The sequence below is a fragment of the Anomaloglossus baeobatrachus genome, chromosome 3 (genome assembly GCF_048569485.1).
Source record: "Anomaloglossus baeobatrachus isolate aAnoBae1 chromosome 3, aAnoBae1.hap1, whole genome shotgun sequence".
NCBI classification, from domain to species: Eukaryota; Metazoa; Chordata; class Amphibia; order Anura; family Aromobatidae; genus Anomaloglossus; species Anomaloglossus baeobatrachus.
In genome coordinates this window covers 581,682,568-581,702,803 of record NC_134355.1, presented here as the reverse complement: position 1 = coordinate 581,702,803, position 20,236 = coordinate 581,682,568, and the positions used below count along the sequence as shown (strand labels likewise).

General features: G+C 48.8%; 1 protein-coding gene across 1 annotated transcript in view; it reads left to right on the top strand.

Moving 5' to 3' along the window:
* Window positions 1-9,254: 9,254 nt before the first annotated feature.
* RAB6B (RAB6B, member RAS oncogene family) overlaps window positions 9,255-20,236 on the top strand; it is a 121,272-nt gene continuing 110,290 nt past the window's right edge. The window contains exon 1 of the mRNA XM_075340999.1: window positions 9,255-9,602. Coding sequence (XP_075197114.1) covers window positions 9,533-9,602 — 70 coding nt within the window. The 5' untranslated portion in view covers window positions 9,255-9,532. The remainder of the gene's footprint in view (window positions 9,603-20,236) is intronic.

The following is a 20,236-nucleotide window of genomic DNA, read 5'->3' as shown; positions in this document are numbered from 1 at the left end:
ATCCTTGTTTCCGGTACGTGTTTGGTCCTTTTCCTCACGTACCGGAGACATGGGCACACGTAGACCCATTAAAATCAATGGGTCTGTGCTCACGTGTGTGTTCTGCCATGGACCGTGTGTACGTGTGGAGCATACGTGTGTCCGTGTGCTCCACGCGTCAACATGTTCGTTTTTCTCCGGCATCACGGGTGTCACACGGAATGCAAACGGACCACACGGAGGTGTTCCGTGTGACACACGCCGGAGAAAACACATGTGTTTGAGAAAATAAAAAAAACTTTACTCACCTTCTCCAGCCCTCCTGTCTCTGCTGTTGCTGTCACTTGCTTTCAACGGTTGCTCATTATGCTCATTTAAAGAACCAAAGAAAAGAGTCAGTAACACTACCTTTGTGGCGCCCCTGACCTGGTCAGGCACCACTGAGTACTGCACCCATGCTGGGGACAGTACAATACAGGTAATCCAGAAGGCTGACCGAGGTGTGACTACACAGGCGCATAGTGATCAGGTCTCACACATGTACCTTTGAGAGGACCCCTGGGGATCCCAGGAGGGGGAAAAGCCTTCACCTCCACTGGAATAGTGGAGGGGGCCAAAAGCCTCCATCTCCTCTCAAGGGGTGTGGTAAGAGAATCTGGTTGCTAGGTGGCGTAGGCAGGCACAAAAGGGAAAAGAGAAGGAGGAGTAAACAGTCTGCAGCAGAGTGTGGAGGAGTGAGGAGCAGGAAAGTGAAGCTCTGACAGGAGCAGCAGTGAAGGTCCCAGATGTGAGCCGGTTCAGAGCAGAGTCCAGGGAGCTCCGAGGAGAGCTGACCCCTTCCCCTGGGCTGCTGTAGTCTGACAGCGTCCGCGCAGTGGCTACCGACGGGGGAGAACGGTCACCTAGGAGTGCTACCCGAAACCCATCTCCAGCTAGAGAGAGAGCACAGAGTGGGAAGTAAGGAGACTGCTAGGGAGAACCAGGCCCAAACGGGCGGCAGATCCCGGAGCGGGGATAGATCCACCTTTCCCTGCTAAACCTGCCGGTGTGGGGCCCTCAAAGCCCACACCACAACACCACAAAAGCCGCAGCCACGTAGCCACAGTTAGGGCCCATAGCTCACAGGAGGCAAGCAGCTGGAGTGAGCTGGTCCAGGCCACAAGCAAACGGCAAACGAAGGGGAGTGAGGCTTCAGCAACTTCCCTGGGTGACCCCCATAGGGACTAAAAGTCGGGGTCACCCCAAACCACCAAGGGCTAAGGAAGGCGAGTTGGTAGTCACCATCAGAAGTCAGCCTGAAGGATACCTGGTTCCCGCCTGGTTCATCCCAGCTACGCCCGGGTTACTCACCCTGCCACCTGAAGTGAGTAAAAACCCTGAAAGACATTCTGCCTGTGTGGAGTTATTCTGCGCCTTGTGGTTCTACGCACCTACACAGGGCCCTGGGGCTTGCCTTACTCTCAGGAGGCTATTCCAACTAACTGCACTCACCATCAGCCCCAGGCGTCCCTCAACCTGCAGTGGCGGTCCCTACTGGCCGCAATACTGAGAGTGGCGTCACGACAAGAAGAAGATCTCCTACCTGTGACCAGATCCAGCTGAGTGGAGTCCCTGAAGGTAATGCACCGACACAACACCTGTGGGGCTTCACATCTGGCGTCACGAACAGGATAAGGACTAGACCTGTCCAGACAGGTGACCATGTGCCTGGGCGGTCCGCTTGAAAAATTGGAAGCGCCGCCATATTGCCACCATGAAAAGCGCGCTGAAAAACAACAGCAGCCCGCGCTGGGAGAAGTTACCGCCCACGAAGAGGTGTGGCTACCCAGAGATCCCCTGCAGAGTCCTGACCTCGCCAGTGAAGAGAGCGGAGGCGTCCAGAGACGTCGGGACAGAAAGGGAGCCAGAAGCCTGCTGCTGGGAGAGGAGCTGCTGAAAGAGGCAGAGCGGAAACTGAACAGCTTGCTGCTAGAGGCAACGACGAGTCCACTGCTGGGAAATCGTACAGAAGAGGGCGCAGAAGAAATGGCGTCTGACCGCAGAAACCCAGAACCGGGCTCCGCTGCCTGGTGGTATCGGGAGCTGGCCCAGTTCTGCGACCGACTGGAGACCCGGGTCGTGGAGCAGATCAGAGAAGAACGCATGGAACTTCTGGAGATGGCTGCCGCGGTTCAGGCCTATGAGGGGAGAGCCGCGCGCCGAGTGCCAGATCGGGCGGTGACGACTCAGACCCCGATGCTGCCACCGATGGGTGAGTCCAGTGATAGCCCTGCCAGCGCGAGTGCCCCGACCCCTGCTGTCATGTCCGCGGTCCCTGAAGAGGCGTCCGGTGCGGCGACGCTGAGCCAGGCCGCAGCCACGCCAGGTGCGGCCCGCCAAGCCCAGGCCGCCGCAGCGATGCCCTGCTCGGCCCACCAAGACCCGGTCCCTGCAGCGACGCCCAGCCCGGCCCGTAAAGAACCGGCTGCCACCGCGACCCTCATCCATGCCGCGGGTGTGACGCTGACCCAGGCCGCCGCCATGCTAGGCCCGGCCCGCCGAGACCCTACCGCAGCCGCAACGCTCGTCCGCGCCGCAAGTGAGGTGCTGAACCAGGCCGCAGCCCCGTCAGGTGCGGCCCGCCAAGCTCCGATCGAGGCAGCGACGCCCAGCCCAGCCTGCAAAGACCCCATCGCAGCTGCGACGCCGATCCAAGCTGCGCCAGAAACGCCCATCCAGGCCGCCGCCATGCCAGGCGCGGCCCGCCAAGACCAGGCCGCCGCCATGTCAGGCGCGGCCCGCCAAGATAAGATTGCATCACCATTTACCCCGGCCTGCAAGGCCAGAGCAGACACCGCTCCCCAGTCCAAAGAGGTCCCTGCTGGAAAGCCCACGCTGGGGGAGGACCCCGCATACTGGCAGCTGAAGGCTGACATGGAGGCCAAGTTTCCACAATGGTTGGTGGACCAGTACATACTCCCTCCGCATACCCCCAAGACGACTCCTGCAGCAATCATGCCAAAGAGATCCCTGCCTGGGCCTGCTGAAGAAAGTCCATCCCCAGCACTGCCACCAAAGGAGTGCTCAGAAGAACTAAGGGGGAGGGGAGGCCAGGAAGCTGAGGAGCTGACTCAGGAGCCACCAGCAGTGGATCCATGCCCAGAGCCAGAGATGTTGCCATACTCCCGCTGGGATGAAGAAGACCTGACACCGTCTGCTGAAGAAGATTTGCCTAAAAGCCTCACCTGGGGGCCTGCAGGCAGTGAAGTAACAGCCCAGCAGAATCCAGCCCGTAGGACACGGCGCCGTAGTAGAACCCAGTCTTTCCCTGCACCGCCATCCCCAGAGCAGAGAGAAGTCACGGCCAGAGACCTACAAGAGAAACGGTTCCTGAGAAGAGCCAAAGCACAGGTCAGAGGACCCCTTTGTAGAGGAATTGTTGAAGACTTTAGCCTGAAGTCAGGATACGGATTCATCGTTGCACCTGGCATAAAGGAAGGCATTTTTGTCAATAGGAGAGACGTCAGAGCTAATTTGCCCAGAGGACATCCTGGAAGGAACCTGAAAATGGGAGACACAGTGCAGTTTACCATGCATCAAGGCGAAAGAGGCTGGTACGCGCTAGATGTAGCACCATGTCCTAAAGAAGAAAGGAAAGACAGCGATAAAGAAAGAAAAGACAAAGGACCTACTGACGAGACTACCACAGATGAAGAAAAAGGTCAAGGAAGCAACAGGTGCCGCAGCCCTACAGGCCCAAGCCCTGGTGAGGAGGAGTCTGCATAAGTTAAAGTAAAGCAAGTTACCAGTTTGAAAAGTTTGTTTTGCAACGTTTTACAAGTTTAAGAATGTGCCCACATAAACTGATGTGAGAAATGAACCTTAAGGCTATGAACTGGCTATAGCCACAAACTCTCGCAGTGTAAATAGTTACACCAGAGGGCACCACCACCACCAGAGTCAGCCTGTTTAGGGGCTTGGCTCGTCTGCAACCAGGGGGCACGTCCGTATATAGGGCCTTGGCTTACTTGCAACCAGAGAGCATGCCTGTTTATGGGGCCTGGCTCTCCACCACAAAGAGGGTACCTGGTCAGCACCAACTGTGGAGGCCGCCTCTACACCCTGCCAGAAGAGGCTGAAGGCGCGGATCCACCAGGCCAGGTATACCCTGAAGACCACCAGACCATGAAAGCCGCCTCTACATCCTGCCAGAAGTGGCTGAAGGCGCGGCCAACGTGAGAGGGTTTTGGGTGGGTTAACGGACTTGTGGGTGGAGGGTGGTGATGTATGGTACCTGGTGCTTTTAAAAATGTTTTACATGTTTTAATGTTTTATGCATTTTAAAATGTTGTCTTGCAGCCCGAGGACGTGCTGGTGATAACTAAGGGGGAATGTGGCGCCCCTGACCTGGTCAGGCACCACTGAGTACTGCACCCATGCTGGGGACAGTACAATACAGGTAATCCAGAAGGCTGACCGAGGTGTGACTACACAGGCGCATAGTGATCAGGTCTCACACATGTACCTTTGAGAGGACCCCTGGGGATCCCAGGAGGGGGAAAAGCCTTCACCTCCACTGGAATAGTGGAGGGGGCCAAAAGCCTCCATCTCCTCTCAAGGGGTGTGGTAAGAGAATCTGGTTGCTAGGTGGCGTAGGCAGGCACAAAAGGGAAAAGAGAAGGAGGAGTAAACAGTCTGCAGCAGAGTGTGGAGGAGTGAGGAGCAGGAAAGTGAAGCTCTGACAGGAGCAGCAGTGAAGGTCCCAGATGTGAGCCGGTTCAGAGCAGAGTCCAGGGAGCTCCGAGGAGAGCTGACCCCTTCCCCTGGGCTGCTGTAGTCTGACAGCGTCCGCGCAGTGGCTACCGACGGGGGAGAACGGTCACCTAGGAGTGCTACCCGAAACCCATCTCCAGCTAGAGAGAGAGCACAGAGTGGGAAGTAAGGAGACTGCTAGGGAGAACCAGGCCCAAACGGGCGGCAGATCCCGGAGCGGGGATAGATCCACCTTTCCCTGCTAAACCTGCCGGTGTGGGGCCCTCAAAGCCCACACCACAACACCACAAAAGCCGCAGCCACGTAGCCACAGTTAGGGCCCATAGCTCACAGGAGGCAAGCAGCTGGAGTGAGCTGGTCCAGGCCACAAGCAAACGGCAAACGAAGGGGAGTGAGGCTTCAGCAACTTCCCTGGGTGACCCCCATAGGGACTAAAAGTCGGGGTCACCCCAAACCACCAAGGGCTAAGGAAGGCGAGTTGGTAGTCACCATCAGAAGTCAGCCTGAAGGATACCTGGTTCCCGCCTGGTTCATCCCAGCTACGCCCGGGTTACTCACCCTGCCACCTGAAGTGAGTAAAAACCCTGAAAGACATTCTGCCTGTGTGGAGTTATTCTGCGCCTTGTGGTTCTACGCACCTACACAGGGCCCTGGGGCTTGCCTTACTCTCAGGAGGCTATTCCAACTAACTGCACTCACCATCAGCCCCAGGCGTCCCTCAACCTGCAGTGGCGGTCCCTACTGGCCGCAATACTGAGAGTGGCGTCACGACAAGAAGAAGATCTCCTACCTGTGACCAGATCCAGCTGAGTGGAGTCCCTGAAGGTAATGCACCGACACAACACCTGTGGGGCTTCACACCTTCATGCAAAGAACAATATTTTATTGAACATTAATATGACAAACACAATTAAAAAGTTCAAGGTGTGCTGGTAAGGAGACAAACAGTAGTGGGACATGCACACCAATGCTGGCTATAGGTATATTGGGCAAAACAGCCTACAGCTGGGACTATGTGTCATGAATAGTGATTAATAATAAGGAATCACTCAATGGATAACCAGTAATACATACAATGCAACATAATGCAGAGATGTAGTTACTATTAGGCAGACAGTCAGTAAGTAATTCCTATTGAATGGAGCATATCGCTCACAAAAGTGACCCCCATTGTGAAGAAGCCCTCGCGAAACGCGTCGGGGTCTGTGGTACTGCACCTCCTTTGCTGACTTGGCGACTATGGGTATGTGTCATCTTAATTATGTGTAATCTTTAGCCTCTTTTGGTTACCAGTTTGGGCAGGAGTGAAAGTGGAGTTAACTCACTCCTTTCATTCATTTTGTGAGCGATATGCTCCATTCAATAGGAATTACTTACTGACTGTCTGCCTAATAGTAACTACATCTCTGCATTATGTTGCATTGTATGTATTACTGGTTATCCATTGAGTGATTCCTTATTATTAATCACTATTCATGACACATAGTCCCAGCTGTAGGCTGTTTTGCCCAATATACCTATAGCCAGCATTGGTGTGCATGTCCCACTACTGTTTGTCTCCTTACCAGCACACCTTGAACTTTTTAATTGTGTTTGTCATATTAATGTTCAATAAAATATTGTTCTTTGCATGAAGGTAGTGTTACTGACTCTTTTCTTTGGTTCTTTAAATGTATATATGGAGTCACTACCAGGGATTTTGTATCCTTTATGTCCTTTACAGGGGTTATGGTGATCAGTGGTGACCACCAAAAATCTCCCCCACTTGGTTATGTTCAGATGTTGTTTATATTCATTATGCTCATTGCATATTCACTTCACTGTGGCCGGAATCTGCAACAGCAGGGAGGCGGCAGGACCAGAGACAGAAGATCAGCACTACGGACAGCGACGCCAGGGACAGGTGAGCATAAAGTTCCCGTTCTCCATGTGTTATCACGGATAACACACGGATAACACACGTAGGCCATAAACATGGCTCACGGAGGGCAAAATGCACCTCTGACACGTCCGTGAAAAACGTGCGTGGTTTTTCACGAACGCGTGAAACAGGCCTAAGACAGAGCAGGAGCTGCATCCAAAGTGCACGGAATAATTGAAATATTGCTTTTTAGAACGCAGCGATTTGGAACAAAATTTTGGCATCTAAATCACTGCGCTCTCAATTGCAACGTGCAGATGGATTATGCACAATCTTCAAAGATTATGCTGGGGACGCAGGTTGCATGCATTTACGCTGTAGTGCAATACGCAGCATAAATGCATGAAATTCGGCAATGTGTGCACACAGCCTTAATTGGTTTCAGAGAAAGAAAATAAAGCTGATAGAATGATCCAGCCAATCACCTGACCTGAATCCAATAGAAAATCTATGGAAGGAAGTAAAGCTAAGAGTTCATAGAAGGAGCCAAACTAACCTTCAGGATTTGAAGAGTGTATGTGTGGAAGAATGGGTCAAAATAATACCTGAACAATGGATGCAACTAGTTTCTCCATACAGAAGGCATCTTGACGTTGTCATCATCACAAACAAAGGCTTTTGTAGGAAGCATTAGGCTGTGTGCGCACTAGAAAGTGACTATTACTTAAGAAAAAAAGGACACTCTTAAAGAATCCCGCACCCGCGGTAAAAAAAACGCACCAAAACTGCAACGAAATCTGCATGCGGTTTTACCGCAGTTTGCCACGGATTTACTGCGGATTTTCCTCAAGTTGGTCCCTGTGGATTTTTACCATTATCTATGGCAAAAAAACGCAGGTACCTGCGGAAAAGAAGTGACATGCTCATTAATTCCGCAGCGGAAAATCCGCAGGTATAAAAAAATGCAGTGTGTGCACAGCATTTTTTAAAACCCATAGGATTTGCTGGGGAATGACTGCAGCAATGTTAGAAACATTTTCTGCAGGAAATCCGCGGCAAATCCGCCTAAAAATTCGTGTTAAATCCACAGCGTGCGCACAGGGCCTTAAATATATTTCATTAAGCGTGTTCAATACTTTATCTGTGTAATTCTCATTTTTACAGATAATTTTTGGACATCATTGCTTTGATTTATTTGCCTGTGTGGATGGGCTGAGTTGTTACTGACATCTGGTGAGAAATTCATGTCAGTAGCACCTTTAGAAATATAGTTACTTAGAAATTTGGTGACGTGTTCAATACTTATTTCACCTGCTGTATAAACTAATTTAAGAGTTTTCCAATAATTTTGTTTTTAATTTTTTACTGATAAGGCATGTTAATAACAAACTCATTTATACTCACCCATCAGTGTTGCAGTGCTGACTCTCCTCTCCTGCCTCCAGCCTTTGTTGACTAATGCGGGCATTACACAATGTGATCTATCGAGCAATTGCATGTGCGATTGTACCCGCCCCCGTCATTTGTGTGTCACAGGTAAATCGCTGCCCGTGTCGCACAAAGTCGTTAAAGCGCCGTCACATGTACTTACCTGCTGTGCGACCTTGCTGTGGGCGGCGAAAATCCTCTTTCTGAAGGGGGAGGGACGTTCGGCGTCACAGCGACGTCACACAGCCGCCGGCCAATAGAAGCGGAGGGGCGGAGATGAGCGGGACATAAACATCCCGCCCACCTCCTTCCTTCCGCATAGCCGGCGGGTGCTGCGGGATGCAGGTAAGCTGAATTCATCGTTCCCGGGGTGTCACACCGAGCAATGTGTGCTACCCCGGGTACAATGAAAACCGGCGCCATGTAAAATAAACAATATTTTAAAACCGAGCGACGAGTACACGACTCACGATTTGTGAGCGATACTGCGTCGCTCGGAGGTGTTACACGAGACGACGTTGTGAACAATGCCGGATGTGCGTCACAAAAACCGTGACCCCGACGATGCATCGCACAATAGCTCATTTCGTGTAAAGCACCCTTTACTGCATCGGTCTAGTGATTAGCGGCATCAGTCAACTGTGCACCCGCTTCAGTCTACAAACAACAATTGGGGCAATGGCGGAGAGGCAGCGCTGGAGTAGTGGCAGGTGAGTATAGCTGAGTTTAGTAGTTTTATCCTCAGTTTGAAAAATAAATTCTTGGAAAACCCTTTGAACTGATCGAAAAAAAGGGAATTTGATGAATCATTAAATATCCACTTCCTTTTGAGTTGTTGGTCATGTAATAGACAAAGTAATAACAGCAATAATGTGCACAAATCTGAAGATTTGTACAAAAAAATTGTTTTCTCATTTAAGGTATTTGGATAAAAAATCATTTAAATTGATATATAAAAGGGTCATTTAAGTTCGACATTTGGAGTGGTGTCCTCAGAATTTAGTGAAGGGGGATTTTTATAGTAGACACAAAATAACATTGAAATGCAAAAATCCTGTCTTGGCGGCTCTATAGGGATTGTGTCTGCTCCAACTGCATAACAGTGCAGGTATTTGTATGGCAGCATTCTTCAGCTGGCCTGTCATTCAGTCTCTGAATCGGCTTGTGCACTGACATCAGCAAAGCTTGGGCAGCATTGAGTGAGGGGGGAGAAGGAGCACGCAGGCGTATTGTATATGGGTGGGGAGAGATGTTGAGCAGAGCAGCCTACAGCATCCTTATTCACCTACTGTACTGCCTGCTCTGCCTCTCCTAGGGAAGATATTAACCTATTCCTGCCTTACTGCAGACACCACCCAGTTAACCCACATCTTTTCCTCCTCTCCAGCCTCCATTCAGCATCCCAGACTCCGGAGCAGACACACAGGACCAAGAGAAGAGAAGACCATCCTGCGGAAAGGGATTTGGCTGCTCTTTTTCCTGGTCCTGTCTCTTGGTCCTTCCCCGAGCATCATGTCTGCAGGGGGAGATTTTGGAAACCCACTGAGGAAATTCAAGCTGGTATTTCTAGGAGAACAGAGCGGTAAGTGCTGTGACTTTATCCCATGCATTTACAGGTAATACTATATTGTCTTTTCTTAAGACCTCCTATGACATCCATAGACCGGTAGACAAGATTTCTGTATCTCTAGGTGTCTTTCTATTTGCATCTCCTACCAATGTTTCTTCATCCCTGAAAACATGTCATCCTCATATAAAGCCCCCCAAACCATTTCTATCCAGATAGGGGCTCACAGGTGAGGTTTTATACCCTCCCACATTAACGCAGAAGTGTCGCCCACCTACACCTATTAGTAACTGGCACTATGTCAAAATTTCAATTGAGAAAATAATATTTTTTGGATTATCATAATTTCTTTGCTGGTCAGTTTAGAGTGTTATTAGGATAAGGCGATGTCTTTGGAAGAATCAGCCATCAGATATAAATATATAAGAGTGGTCAGACCATTATATCACGTCATGTATTACTTATATTGGGTCCAGGCCTAATGTTCTGGTTAGAAGCTTCTCGTAAGACAAGATCTTCACCATAACCTGATTTTCTCCAACAAAAGAAGACATAAAAAAAGAATTAACGTCGTCTGATCTCCACGGCATTCTTTTATTACACAGCAGGTTGCAGGCTTCCTATGGTGTAATGTACATTTTTTTCAGTCGGACACACCCTTAATGACTCCTGGGATATGTACAGGAGACACAGACAGCTTCTCTGTTATCTGTAGAGCAGGGGAGGATGTTAGTCAAAGGTGGTGATATCCAGATATATATATATATAACATATTAAAACCTTCAGGAAAGTCCGATTGACCTTCCTATACATAAAGCAGTGAATTTCGACATATTTACTGATTTCTATCACAAGCTGCTGCTTCGGGGTGTATTCATTTTAACCATCTTAGGTGGCTGTATACCAACGATTTCAACTCAATAGTGACTTGGAAAACTAACGCTTATAATTAGAGGTTAATTACAATAGTAATTATGAGTTTCAGCTTTTCTATGATTTTACAAGAATATCATACATATTATACTACAATAGGATAACAATGGTTGGGCCAAATATTGCTTAATTTACGCCAAAATGCTGAGTTGATGACCTTCGTTGGACCATACCATTGTCTCGGATCTATGTAAATCTGATCCATCAGACTGTAAAGAGATTTAAATATGTAAGAGATTTAATATGTAAGTGATTTAAATATGGATCACTGAACAAAATAAATCGAAACAACTTCTGCTACTGTTCCTAAAATTTTACTAATGAGACTAGGACTGACTCCATGTGGAGAGAAAACAAGTGCCCTCTGCACACCCCACCCTTGCTCGATCGGTTACATGCATTATTACCCGCTCTTCGTAAGGCCACATGCATAGAAGAAAGTCAGCCAAGCAATCCTGTTTCGAAGTGTCCGACCATCTGATGTTTATGTGGCCTCCTTACCCTCCATGATATTGGTGGAAAGAAGTTATTGGCCATTGCAATTTTAATGGCTAATCCTTTTGTTTTCAGGGAAGATAAGCCACGGTCAAGGAGTCTGGCAATGGCTTTCTCCTCTCTCCCGGGGGAAAACACATGAATGCATGGCTGAGCTGACCATTTCTGTGTGTGGTGAAGTCGGGATAGATAGTCGTAGATCAGCCGATAGCTAAATCTTGGGTATGGCCAGCTATAACCCATTGGACCCTACAGAAACCCAGGTCTTACTCATATACAATGTATGATGTATAACATTTTCTGTGAAAGAAATCTCCAAGCAGAACTAAAGAGGTTCAGATATCCTTCAAAATATAAGGGAAGTTATGAGATTTTTTTAGGGAAATAGATGGGCAAACAGATCACAGATTTTAGCCAAATGACAAATGTATCTGATAATATTTCACAGAATTTTACTAGAAATTCCCCTTTAAGGGATTTTTTTGCTCTTGACAATTCCTTTTTGGTTGAGTAGGTCCCCAAAAGGAGTCCTCCTGTTAGACCAATCAATTGTTATCTTTATAGGAATGCATTCAGATCCCCTGTAGCGCCACCACAGGAAAAATCAGGTATCATTTGTGTTGTATCCTCAAGTGACTCAGTGAGTCTTGTAGTTGCTTTCTGTCTCAGCTAATTGAGGAAAATCTCAAAATTTCGGACTCAGAATTACGAAATAGGATATTTGCTAATGAGTTTCCAAAATCAAACACCCCTTGTGTTATTATGAGAAAGAGGTCTGTACATTAAGAATATTTAATGTGTACCTTAAGCTAGTCACTAGCATTAAAAAATATTCCCAATCACCTTGAAAGGAGAATATATATGAGTGGACCTATGAAGGAAGGACACACGGCTTGATACATGAGCCTTTCACATTAAGAATATTGACATGCTCAAATTCCACATAAAGCTTCAGGTCAGAGGTGACAGCTCTGGACTAATATTTAGGGACTTTTTGACGTTAGGACAATCTTGATTACTTAAGGCTTTTATGAGCAGCTGTGAAGGAAAAAGGCATGAAGGATTTTAGTTATTGTGATGAGGCTTATATATATTGATATTTGTGTATAATTATATACCATCCTATTTATACCATATATAGGCCATTATAATCCACAATGGTGTGCACAAATGGAATTCATTCATCTCAAACAGTTCTACAAATGTCATTTATCAAAGTCAGGCACACCGATGCTGGCCTACTTAAAGGGTTTATTCGGGACTTTGCTTATGTTTTGCTATGTGACCAAGATCTTACAGTTAGATACCTGCTATTGACCTGCCTTTTCGGTCCGGTGCTGACCTCTGCCAGGTCAGAGCCATCACACACTGCTCCTGACAGCGGTGGTTTTGCTACTTAATTTGACCTTCAACAGAGCAGCTCTTCCTTCTTGGCCCTGTTCTGTCAATGGGGCATCATTACTGATATCATGCTGATTGACCGTTGGCTACCTACAGTTAGTCAGCGGGAAGCTGACTGTCAGTCAGCATGACCTCAATAGCAGCGTCCCGTCAACAGAACAGAGCAGAAGAGGTGAAGCTGCTGCGACATGACATCACCGGAAGCCACAGAATTACAGATATCAGCACCAGTCAGAATATTAGTTCCTTAACAAAAAAAGAAGCAAAGTCCTGGATCGCCCCATTACAAGGGTTGCTTACATATCCGTATGCAGTTTCATAGTTTCATAGTTTTTAAGGTTGAAGGGAGACTCTAAGGCAGGCTTTGCACACTACGACATCGCAGGTGCGATGTCGGTGGGGTCAAATTGAAAATGACGTACTTCCGGCATCACATGCGACATCGTAGTGTGTAAAGGTTCGATGATACGATTAACGAGCGCAAAAGCGTCGTAATCGTATCATCGGTGCAGCGTCGGCGTAATCCATAATTGCTGACGCGACGGTCCGATGTTGTTCCTCGCTACTGCGGCAGCACACATCGCTGTGTGTGAAGTCGCAGGAGCGAGGAACATCTCCTACCGGCGTCACCGCGGCTTCCGTAGGATATGCGGAAGGAAGGAGGTCATCCCGCTCATATCCGCCCCTCCACTCCTATTGGCCGCCTGCCATGTGACGTCGCTGTGACGCCGCACGACCCGCCCCCTTAATAAGGAGGCGGGTCGCCGGCCAGAGCGACGTCCCAGGACAGGTGAGTCCATGTGAAGCTGCCGTAGCGATAATGTTCGCTACGGCAGCTATCACAAGGATATCGCAGCTGCGACGGGGGAGGGGACTATCGCGCTCGGCATCGCAGCATCGGCTTGCGATGTCGCAGCGTGCAAAGTACCCCTAAGTCCATCTAGTTCAACCCGTAGCCTAACATGTTGATCCAGAGGAAGGCAAAAAAACCCCAATGTGTCAAATAAGCTCCAATGGGGAAAAAAATTCCTTCCTGACTCCACATACGGCAATCATAGTTCTGGAATATAATAGTATCATTTTTTCCAGAGGAAATGAGTCTACATATTGATTTCAATATTGGCAAATTATATATCTGATTGATCATAAAAGTTGATTACAAAGGATCATTGCAGCTGCTCATGTGCTCTTTTGAGTAACAAAGAGTTGTCGAAATCAGACAACCCTTTGGACAGGAAATTTGTGCCCTATCAGTATCTAGGTCTTTCCCCAGAGAAATCCCATGTAATAATCCAACATCCATGCTGATGTTTTCCCTGATAGGTTTCCTTCTCATGGTCTCTGCCACCCGAACACTATTGAGGCTGTTCTTTATCAAAATCTAGAGGCCCAGTGATTTATCATAGGAGGCAGAATTCTTTTACAATTTTGTTTTAGCAATTACTTTCCTTTTAGCTCAGAGTCAAGTCTTGCATTAAGGGATCCTAGAAGGCTTTCCAGTGTTCACTGTACTGGTTATGCGGCTGATGGGATCGCAAAGTGTGTTACTGATGTGTCTTCCTATGTGAAATCCTCTAGACAACTCTAATTAACTTACATAGTGACTTTAATCACTCAAAATGCTGCCGAGCACTAATAGCTCGAATCACTGATGTGTTACTAATAGCTGGTAATCAATGAAGAGTGGTGCTAATAGCTGGTAATCACGAATAAGTGGTACTAATAGCTGGTGATCACTGATTGGTGGCAATGGTAGCTAGTTATCAATGATAAGTGCCACTAGTGATGACTAAAATGGTGCACTAGTAGCTGGTAATCACTAACAGGTGACACACCAAGCTATGATCACTGATAAGTGGCTCTAATATCTGGTGGTCAATGTGTCGCGGGCAGAGGAGGGGACGCTGCGCTCACCCACTTCTCGGGTCCGGCTGCTGCTGCTCGGTGGTGGCTCGAGCGGTGGTCCGGATCCCGGGGACTCGAGCGGCGCTCCTCGCCCGTGTGTGAAAGGGGGTGGTTTGGTTTAGGGATATTGTCCGTGACGCCACCCACGGTTGTGGTGAGCTTGTGACACCACCGCTGCTCTGGACGGGGATTCCGGGAGCGGTGACAGGGAGCAGCTTGGATGTTGGTTCTCCCCTCCGTGGGTAGGGGGATTGGTTGTCCCGGGGCCCCGGTGAGGGGTAGGGATGGATGGCAGGCGGGTTATGGGGCCTGGTGAGGTGCAGGGTCGCGGGGGCAGCGCGGTGCCGCACGGCACGGTGGTACTCACTCAGCCAGTAATTCACACGGAGTCTCTGGTCAAACAAACGGCTGGATGGACGGGTCCCACAGACGGCTGCGGTGTTTCTCCTCCCGGCAGGTTGATGGTGACTGCCTTTCCCTGCACCTATGTTGTGTTTACAGTTCCAATGGCTTCCCACCGGTAACCCGCTCCCCAGCTTGTGATGGATGCTGAGGGAGCCCCTTTTGCCCGCAGGCTCTGGCCCTGGGAACTGTAGCCTTGGCGGTGACTGTATTTCCCTCTACGGTGTGAGCTGTTGCCTTCAATCGGGTCTTGACTGCTGGGAAACCCCGGAGGTTCCCTTCGCTAACGGATTTGACCGGTTTTACGGCGACTCCTAGCCTGGTCGGGGTCCATAAGCCCTCCCGAATGGTGCTGGCTTCTCTTTGCTCTCCGATCCGGTACCACTGGGCCACCGCCCATCCACGGTCCTTACGGTTCGCTCCAATCGGCCTCTCCTGCAGACGGTCACCACTGTCTGCCAACCTTGCGGTATGTGCCCGGGCCACGCACCCGGACACAGTCAGTCTCCTCCACTACCACACACTTCACTCCTTCTCCACTCCTCTTCAAACTCAACTCCAACTGACTCCTTTTCCCGCCTCCAGGACTGTGAACTCCTCGGTGGGCGGGACCAACCGCCTGGCCCACCCCCTGGTGTGAACATCAGCCCCTGGAGGAAGGCAACAAGGATTTTGTGTTTGACTTCGGTGTGCCTAACCGGGGTGTGGGGTGTGTTGGTGTAGTTCTGTGACGACCTGGCTTGTCCAGGGCGCCACAAATGCCTGGTGGCATAGGAGCTGGTAATCATTGATAGGTGACACAGGTAGCTATTATATAATAAGTGATACTAATCACTGGTGATGACTAAAAAGTGGCATTACTAGATGGTAATCACTGATATCTGTCACCAAGAGTGAGAGAGAAATCCTTTATGTCTGCATATTGGAACCTACTTTTAGTGGATCCTTTTGAACACCTGGTTTAACCAGGGGATCTTTCTGTGTGGTTTCAATCCGACAATTTATGGTGACTGAGGAACATCTACTCACAGTAATCTGAAGACTGGTGAGATTGTTCCATTTTATTATACTCCCTATTCAGTAATTTATTATTAGGGATTGTTTGCTGCTGTTTATAAAATGATTGTCTCTCTGTGAAGGACTTTTCCTACCAACAAGTCTATGTAGGATACCACAGTTTGTGACATCTTTTAGGCGCTTTTTGCGCATCTATGTGTGTTGGTCTTTTTTAACCTAACCCCATTAAAAGTTATATTTTAGGCGTATGTTATTGCTGGGTTACCTAGCTATTATTAATATCATTATCTGTGTATCCCTATCCAGTGGCTTCATTAGTAATCAACTCACCTGCGCCCGCTCCCGCTCTCCATGGTGCTGATCGCTCCCGCGGTGCAGCATCCGGCTGGCGCTGACCCCCGCAGCAGCTGCTTCCGGGTCGGCTGTGTCGCGCATCATGAATATGCGCAACAATAATGAGCCGGCTCAGAAGCAGCAAGCTGCACGAGCTGCAGAGGACATCGCTGGACGCCGGGTGAGTTAAAATGTTTTTTATTTTAAAAGCACGTTTTTTTCTGGCACGTGTTTCACGGACCACACCACTGCGTGGTCCGTGGGACATCAGTGATGCCAGAAAAAAATGGACATGTCTCCGTGCGGCAATCACGCACACGCGGGTACGCCGCACGGAGACACGTGCAGTGAAAAATCACTATAATGGGTCTGCGTATGTCAGTGATTCTGGTACGTTTAAAAAAAAGCACAAACGTACCAGAATCACTGACGTGTGAAAGAGGCCTTAATAAGTGCCACTAGTATCTGGGGATGACTCTATGGTTGCGTAGTTGGTGATCACTGATAGGTGGAAATAGTAGCTCGGAATTACTGGTAGATGGCACTACGGTAATAGCTGGTGATCACTGGTTGACTTTGCAAAGGTATTTGATATTGTACCAAATAAATACCTATTAAACAAATTAATGTCTTAAAGATTAGAAAGTAATGTTTGTACCTGGATGAGGAACTGGCTCCAAGACCACCCCCAGAGTGTTGTGGTGAATGACTGCAACTTTGAATGGTTATTATGTTATAAGCGGTGTACCCCAAAGTTTAGATCTGGGCCCGCTATTATTCAACGTATTTATTAATAATATAGCAGACGGGCTGATGAAGGGTCAGAGGATTGTCACGGGTGGCCCAGAGTCGTGACCCCGAGGTGTCCACAAAAAGGGATGGATGATGGAGGAAATGAAGGATGTTGGGAATAATAGTTGTTTCGTGACGCCACCTGCGATATGCGGCCAGGTATTAGCCGCCGCTGCGGTCGCTGTCCTATGGGGCGGGTGGTGATGTAGCTAGGATAGTTCAGCTTCCCACAGGTGAAGCTAGGCCACACGGAGGATGATGTAGGTAGTAGTGGCCGTTGGCACTGAAACGCGCTGCGATGGCGCCGACAATGAATAGCGGACACAGTAGTTGTGGTTCCAGGTCTTTACTCACTGCCCATGGGTTGCCCGGGATGTGCCGCTCTCCGCCGTGATGGGCTCCAGCCGATCCCAGATAAGTTAGAGGTAGCCACCGGTGTTTGAAAGTGTCCTTTCCCAAGGGATGCCGCTTCAGAAGTGAGGAACCCGGGCTGAGCTCTCCGCTCCAAGCCTCAGGTACCATGAAGAAAGAAAGAAGAAAGTGGTGTTGTGTCACCAGAACTGTAGTCCCGACTTGACTGAAAATTGTGTCCAGGTTGTTCCTACTTCTACCACAAGTGGTGCCCGCCTCCCAGGTGGTTGTCCTAGTGACCAGGAAAGTCCCATACTTCGTGATGGCCACCCCCCAGCCTACCCTAGTCCAGTCCCCAGTGAGAAGGCAGCTAAGCTGTATGTAAGGTGAAATGTGGAAACACCGGTGATTAACCCACTCTTTACTGCATCTTAAGTGAGGTGCAGTACCCTGTGGCGACTGAAGCCTCATGGGCACCACATAAATGTAGAAATCCTTTTCTGAATGTTTAGTCCAGAGGATCGACAATTGGTATGAGGAGGGAAAGATGAGTTAATCTTGAGTATTGGATCATGCATTGTGGTTGTACATATAACCCTTTCTTTCACCCTTTCCAATTCATTGGTTGAACCTCATGGACATTTCTCTTTTTTTAAACGTATTAATTATAAAATATGTAAATAAGGTAGGTACACTAATAGCTGGTAATCACTGATTGTTCTCATTGGTACTTACTTATAGCTAATTAATGACTCTTAAAAATAGAAATCACTAATAAATGGCACTAATAGCTGGTGATCACTGATATGTGGCACTGGTAGTTGATAATTACAGTTAAGTAGCCCTGGTAGCTGGTAATTACTGATAGGTGACATTAGAACCTGGTAAGTACTACTAGGGAGAGTGTATTTTTTTTCTTTCTATTCTTTGGACACACTACATCCAAAAACTTTGTTTTACTGCCAGTGAGATCCATTCAGGGACTGCACTGGGGTGCCTGCACACATCATGCAATGAAGGGAGTTGCCCCTTTGTGTTCATTATTTCATGAAAGACATATCCGAGCACCCGTGATACTCGGCTTAGCACCATGAGTACCCAAGCATCCTGATGGTCTATCGAATACCGATCAGTGCCAAGCACGGTAGCCCATCATTACTAGTAAGAGTAAACACTGATAGGTAGCACTTATAGCTGGGGGTCTATGGTGTGTTGCACTAGGGTCTGGTATTCAATGATAGATGGCAGAAGTATCTGGTAATCCCTGATAGTTACAAGAGATTTCTAGGAATATGGCTTATGTTTTAATTAAAGTTAATGAAAATTTCCATTACACTTTCTCTAAGCCCTCTTTCACACGTACGTGCCTCCGGTATGTGTTTGGCAGTTTTCTCACGTACCGGAGACACGTACACACGTAGACCTATGGATTCCTATGGTTTTGGACACACGTAAGTACGGTATTTTCACATGGAACGTGTGTCCGTTCCATACTTACGTGTGTCCGTGTGTTTCTCACGCCGACATGTCCGTTTTTCTCCGGCATGACGGGTGTCACACGGAATGCAATCATGTCACACGTAATGCTAACGGACCACTCGGATGTGTTCCGTGTGACACGCACCGGAGAAAAGACGTGTGTGTGTGAGAAAAAAAGAAAACCTTTACTCACCTTCTCCTGCCCTCCTGTCTCTGCCGCTGTTGTCACTTGCTGCCGACCGCCGCTCATTATGCTCATTGAATATTCACTTCACTGCGACCGGAAGCAGCAGCAGCAGTGGGGAGTCTGCAGGATGGGAGACCGAAGATCAGCACCACGGACAGCGACGCCAGGGACAGGTGAGTGGAAAGTTTCCGTTCTCCGTGTGTTATCACGGATAACACATGGAGAACACACGTGTGCCATACACATGGCACACTGAGGGCAAAATGTACCTCTGACACGTCCGTGAAAAACGTGCATGTTTTTCAGGGACGTATGAAAGAGGCCTTAAGCGGGCTTTACACGCTGCGACATCGCTAATGCGGAGTCGTTGGGGTCACGGAATTTGTGACGCACATCCGGCCGCATTAGCGATGCCGTTGCGTGTGACACCGATAAGCGATTTTGCATCGTTGCAAAAACGTGCAAAATCGCTAATCGGCGACACGGGGGTCCATTCTCAAAAATCGTTACTGCAGCAGTAACGAAGTTGTTCCTCGTTCCTGCGGCAGCACACATCGCTGCGTGTGACGCCGCAGGAACGAGGAAGCTCCCCTTACCTGCCTCCCGGCCGCTATGCGGAAGGAACTAGGTGGGCGGGATGTTACGTCCCGCTCATCTCCGCCCCTCCGCTGCTATTGGGCGGCGGTTCAGTGACGCTTCAGTGACGTCGCTGTGACGCCGCACGGACCGCCCCCTTAGAAAGGAGGTGGTTCGCCCGTCACAGCGACGTCGCCAGACAGGTAAGTATGTGTGACGGCTGTTGTGCGACACGGGCAGCGATTTGCCCGTGTCGCGCAACAGATGGGGGCGGGTACCCACACTAGCGATATCGGGACCGATATCGCAGTGTGTAAAGTAGCCTTTAGGCTGCTTTTTCACGCTACGCTTTTTTAACATGCGTCCTGAACGTTTTTTAACACAAAAACTGATCCAGTGCAAATGTGTTTTCATTTCAATGCATTTGGAATGGACTTGCGTCAACATGCGTTCACATGCGTTTGCATGCGGTTTAGTCAGGATCCAGTGACTTGCAGTTTTTTAACATTTTTCAAAAACGATACTTGTAGCGTTTTTGAGCTGCGTCCAAATACTGCAAATTGCTGGATCCTGACTATACTGCATGCAAACGCATGTGAACAGTGGTATGCTGATAAATAGGATCATGTTTGGCCAGAAACCAGCCTGGCGTGATCACAGTCTCTCTCTCTCTCTTCTCTCTCCTCTCTTCTCTCTCCTCTCTTCTCTCTCTCCTCTCTTCTCTCTCTCCTCTCTTCTCTCCCTCTCTCTCCTCTTTTCTCTCTCTCCCCTCTCCTCT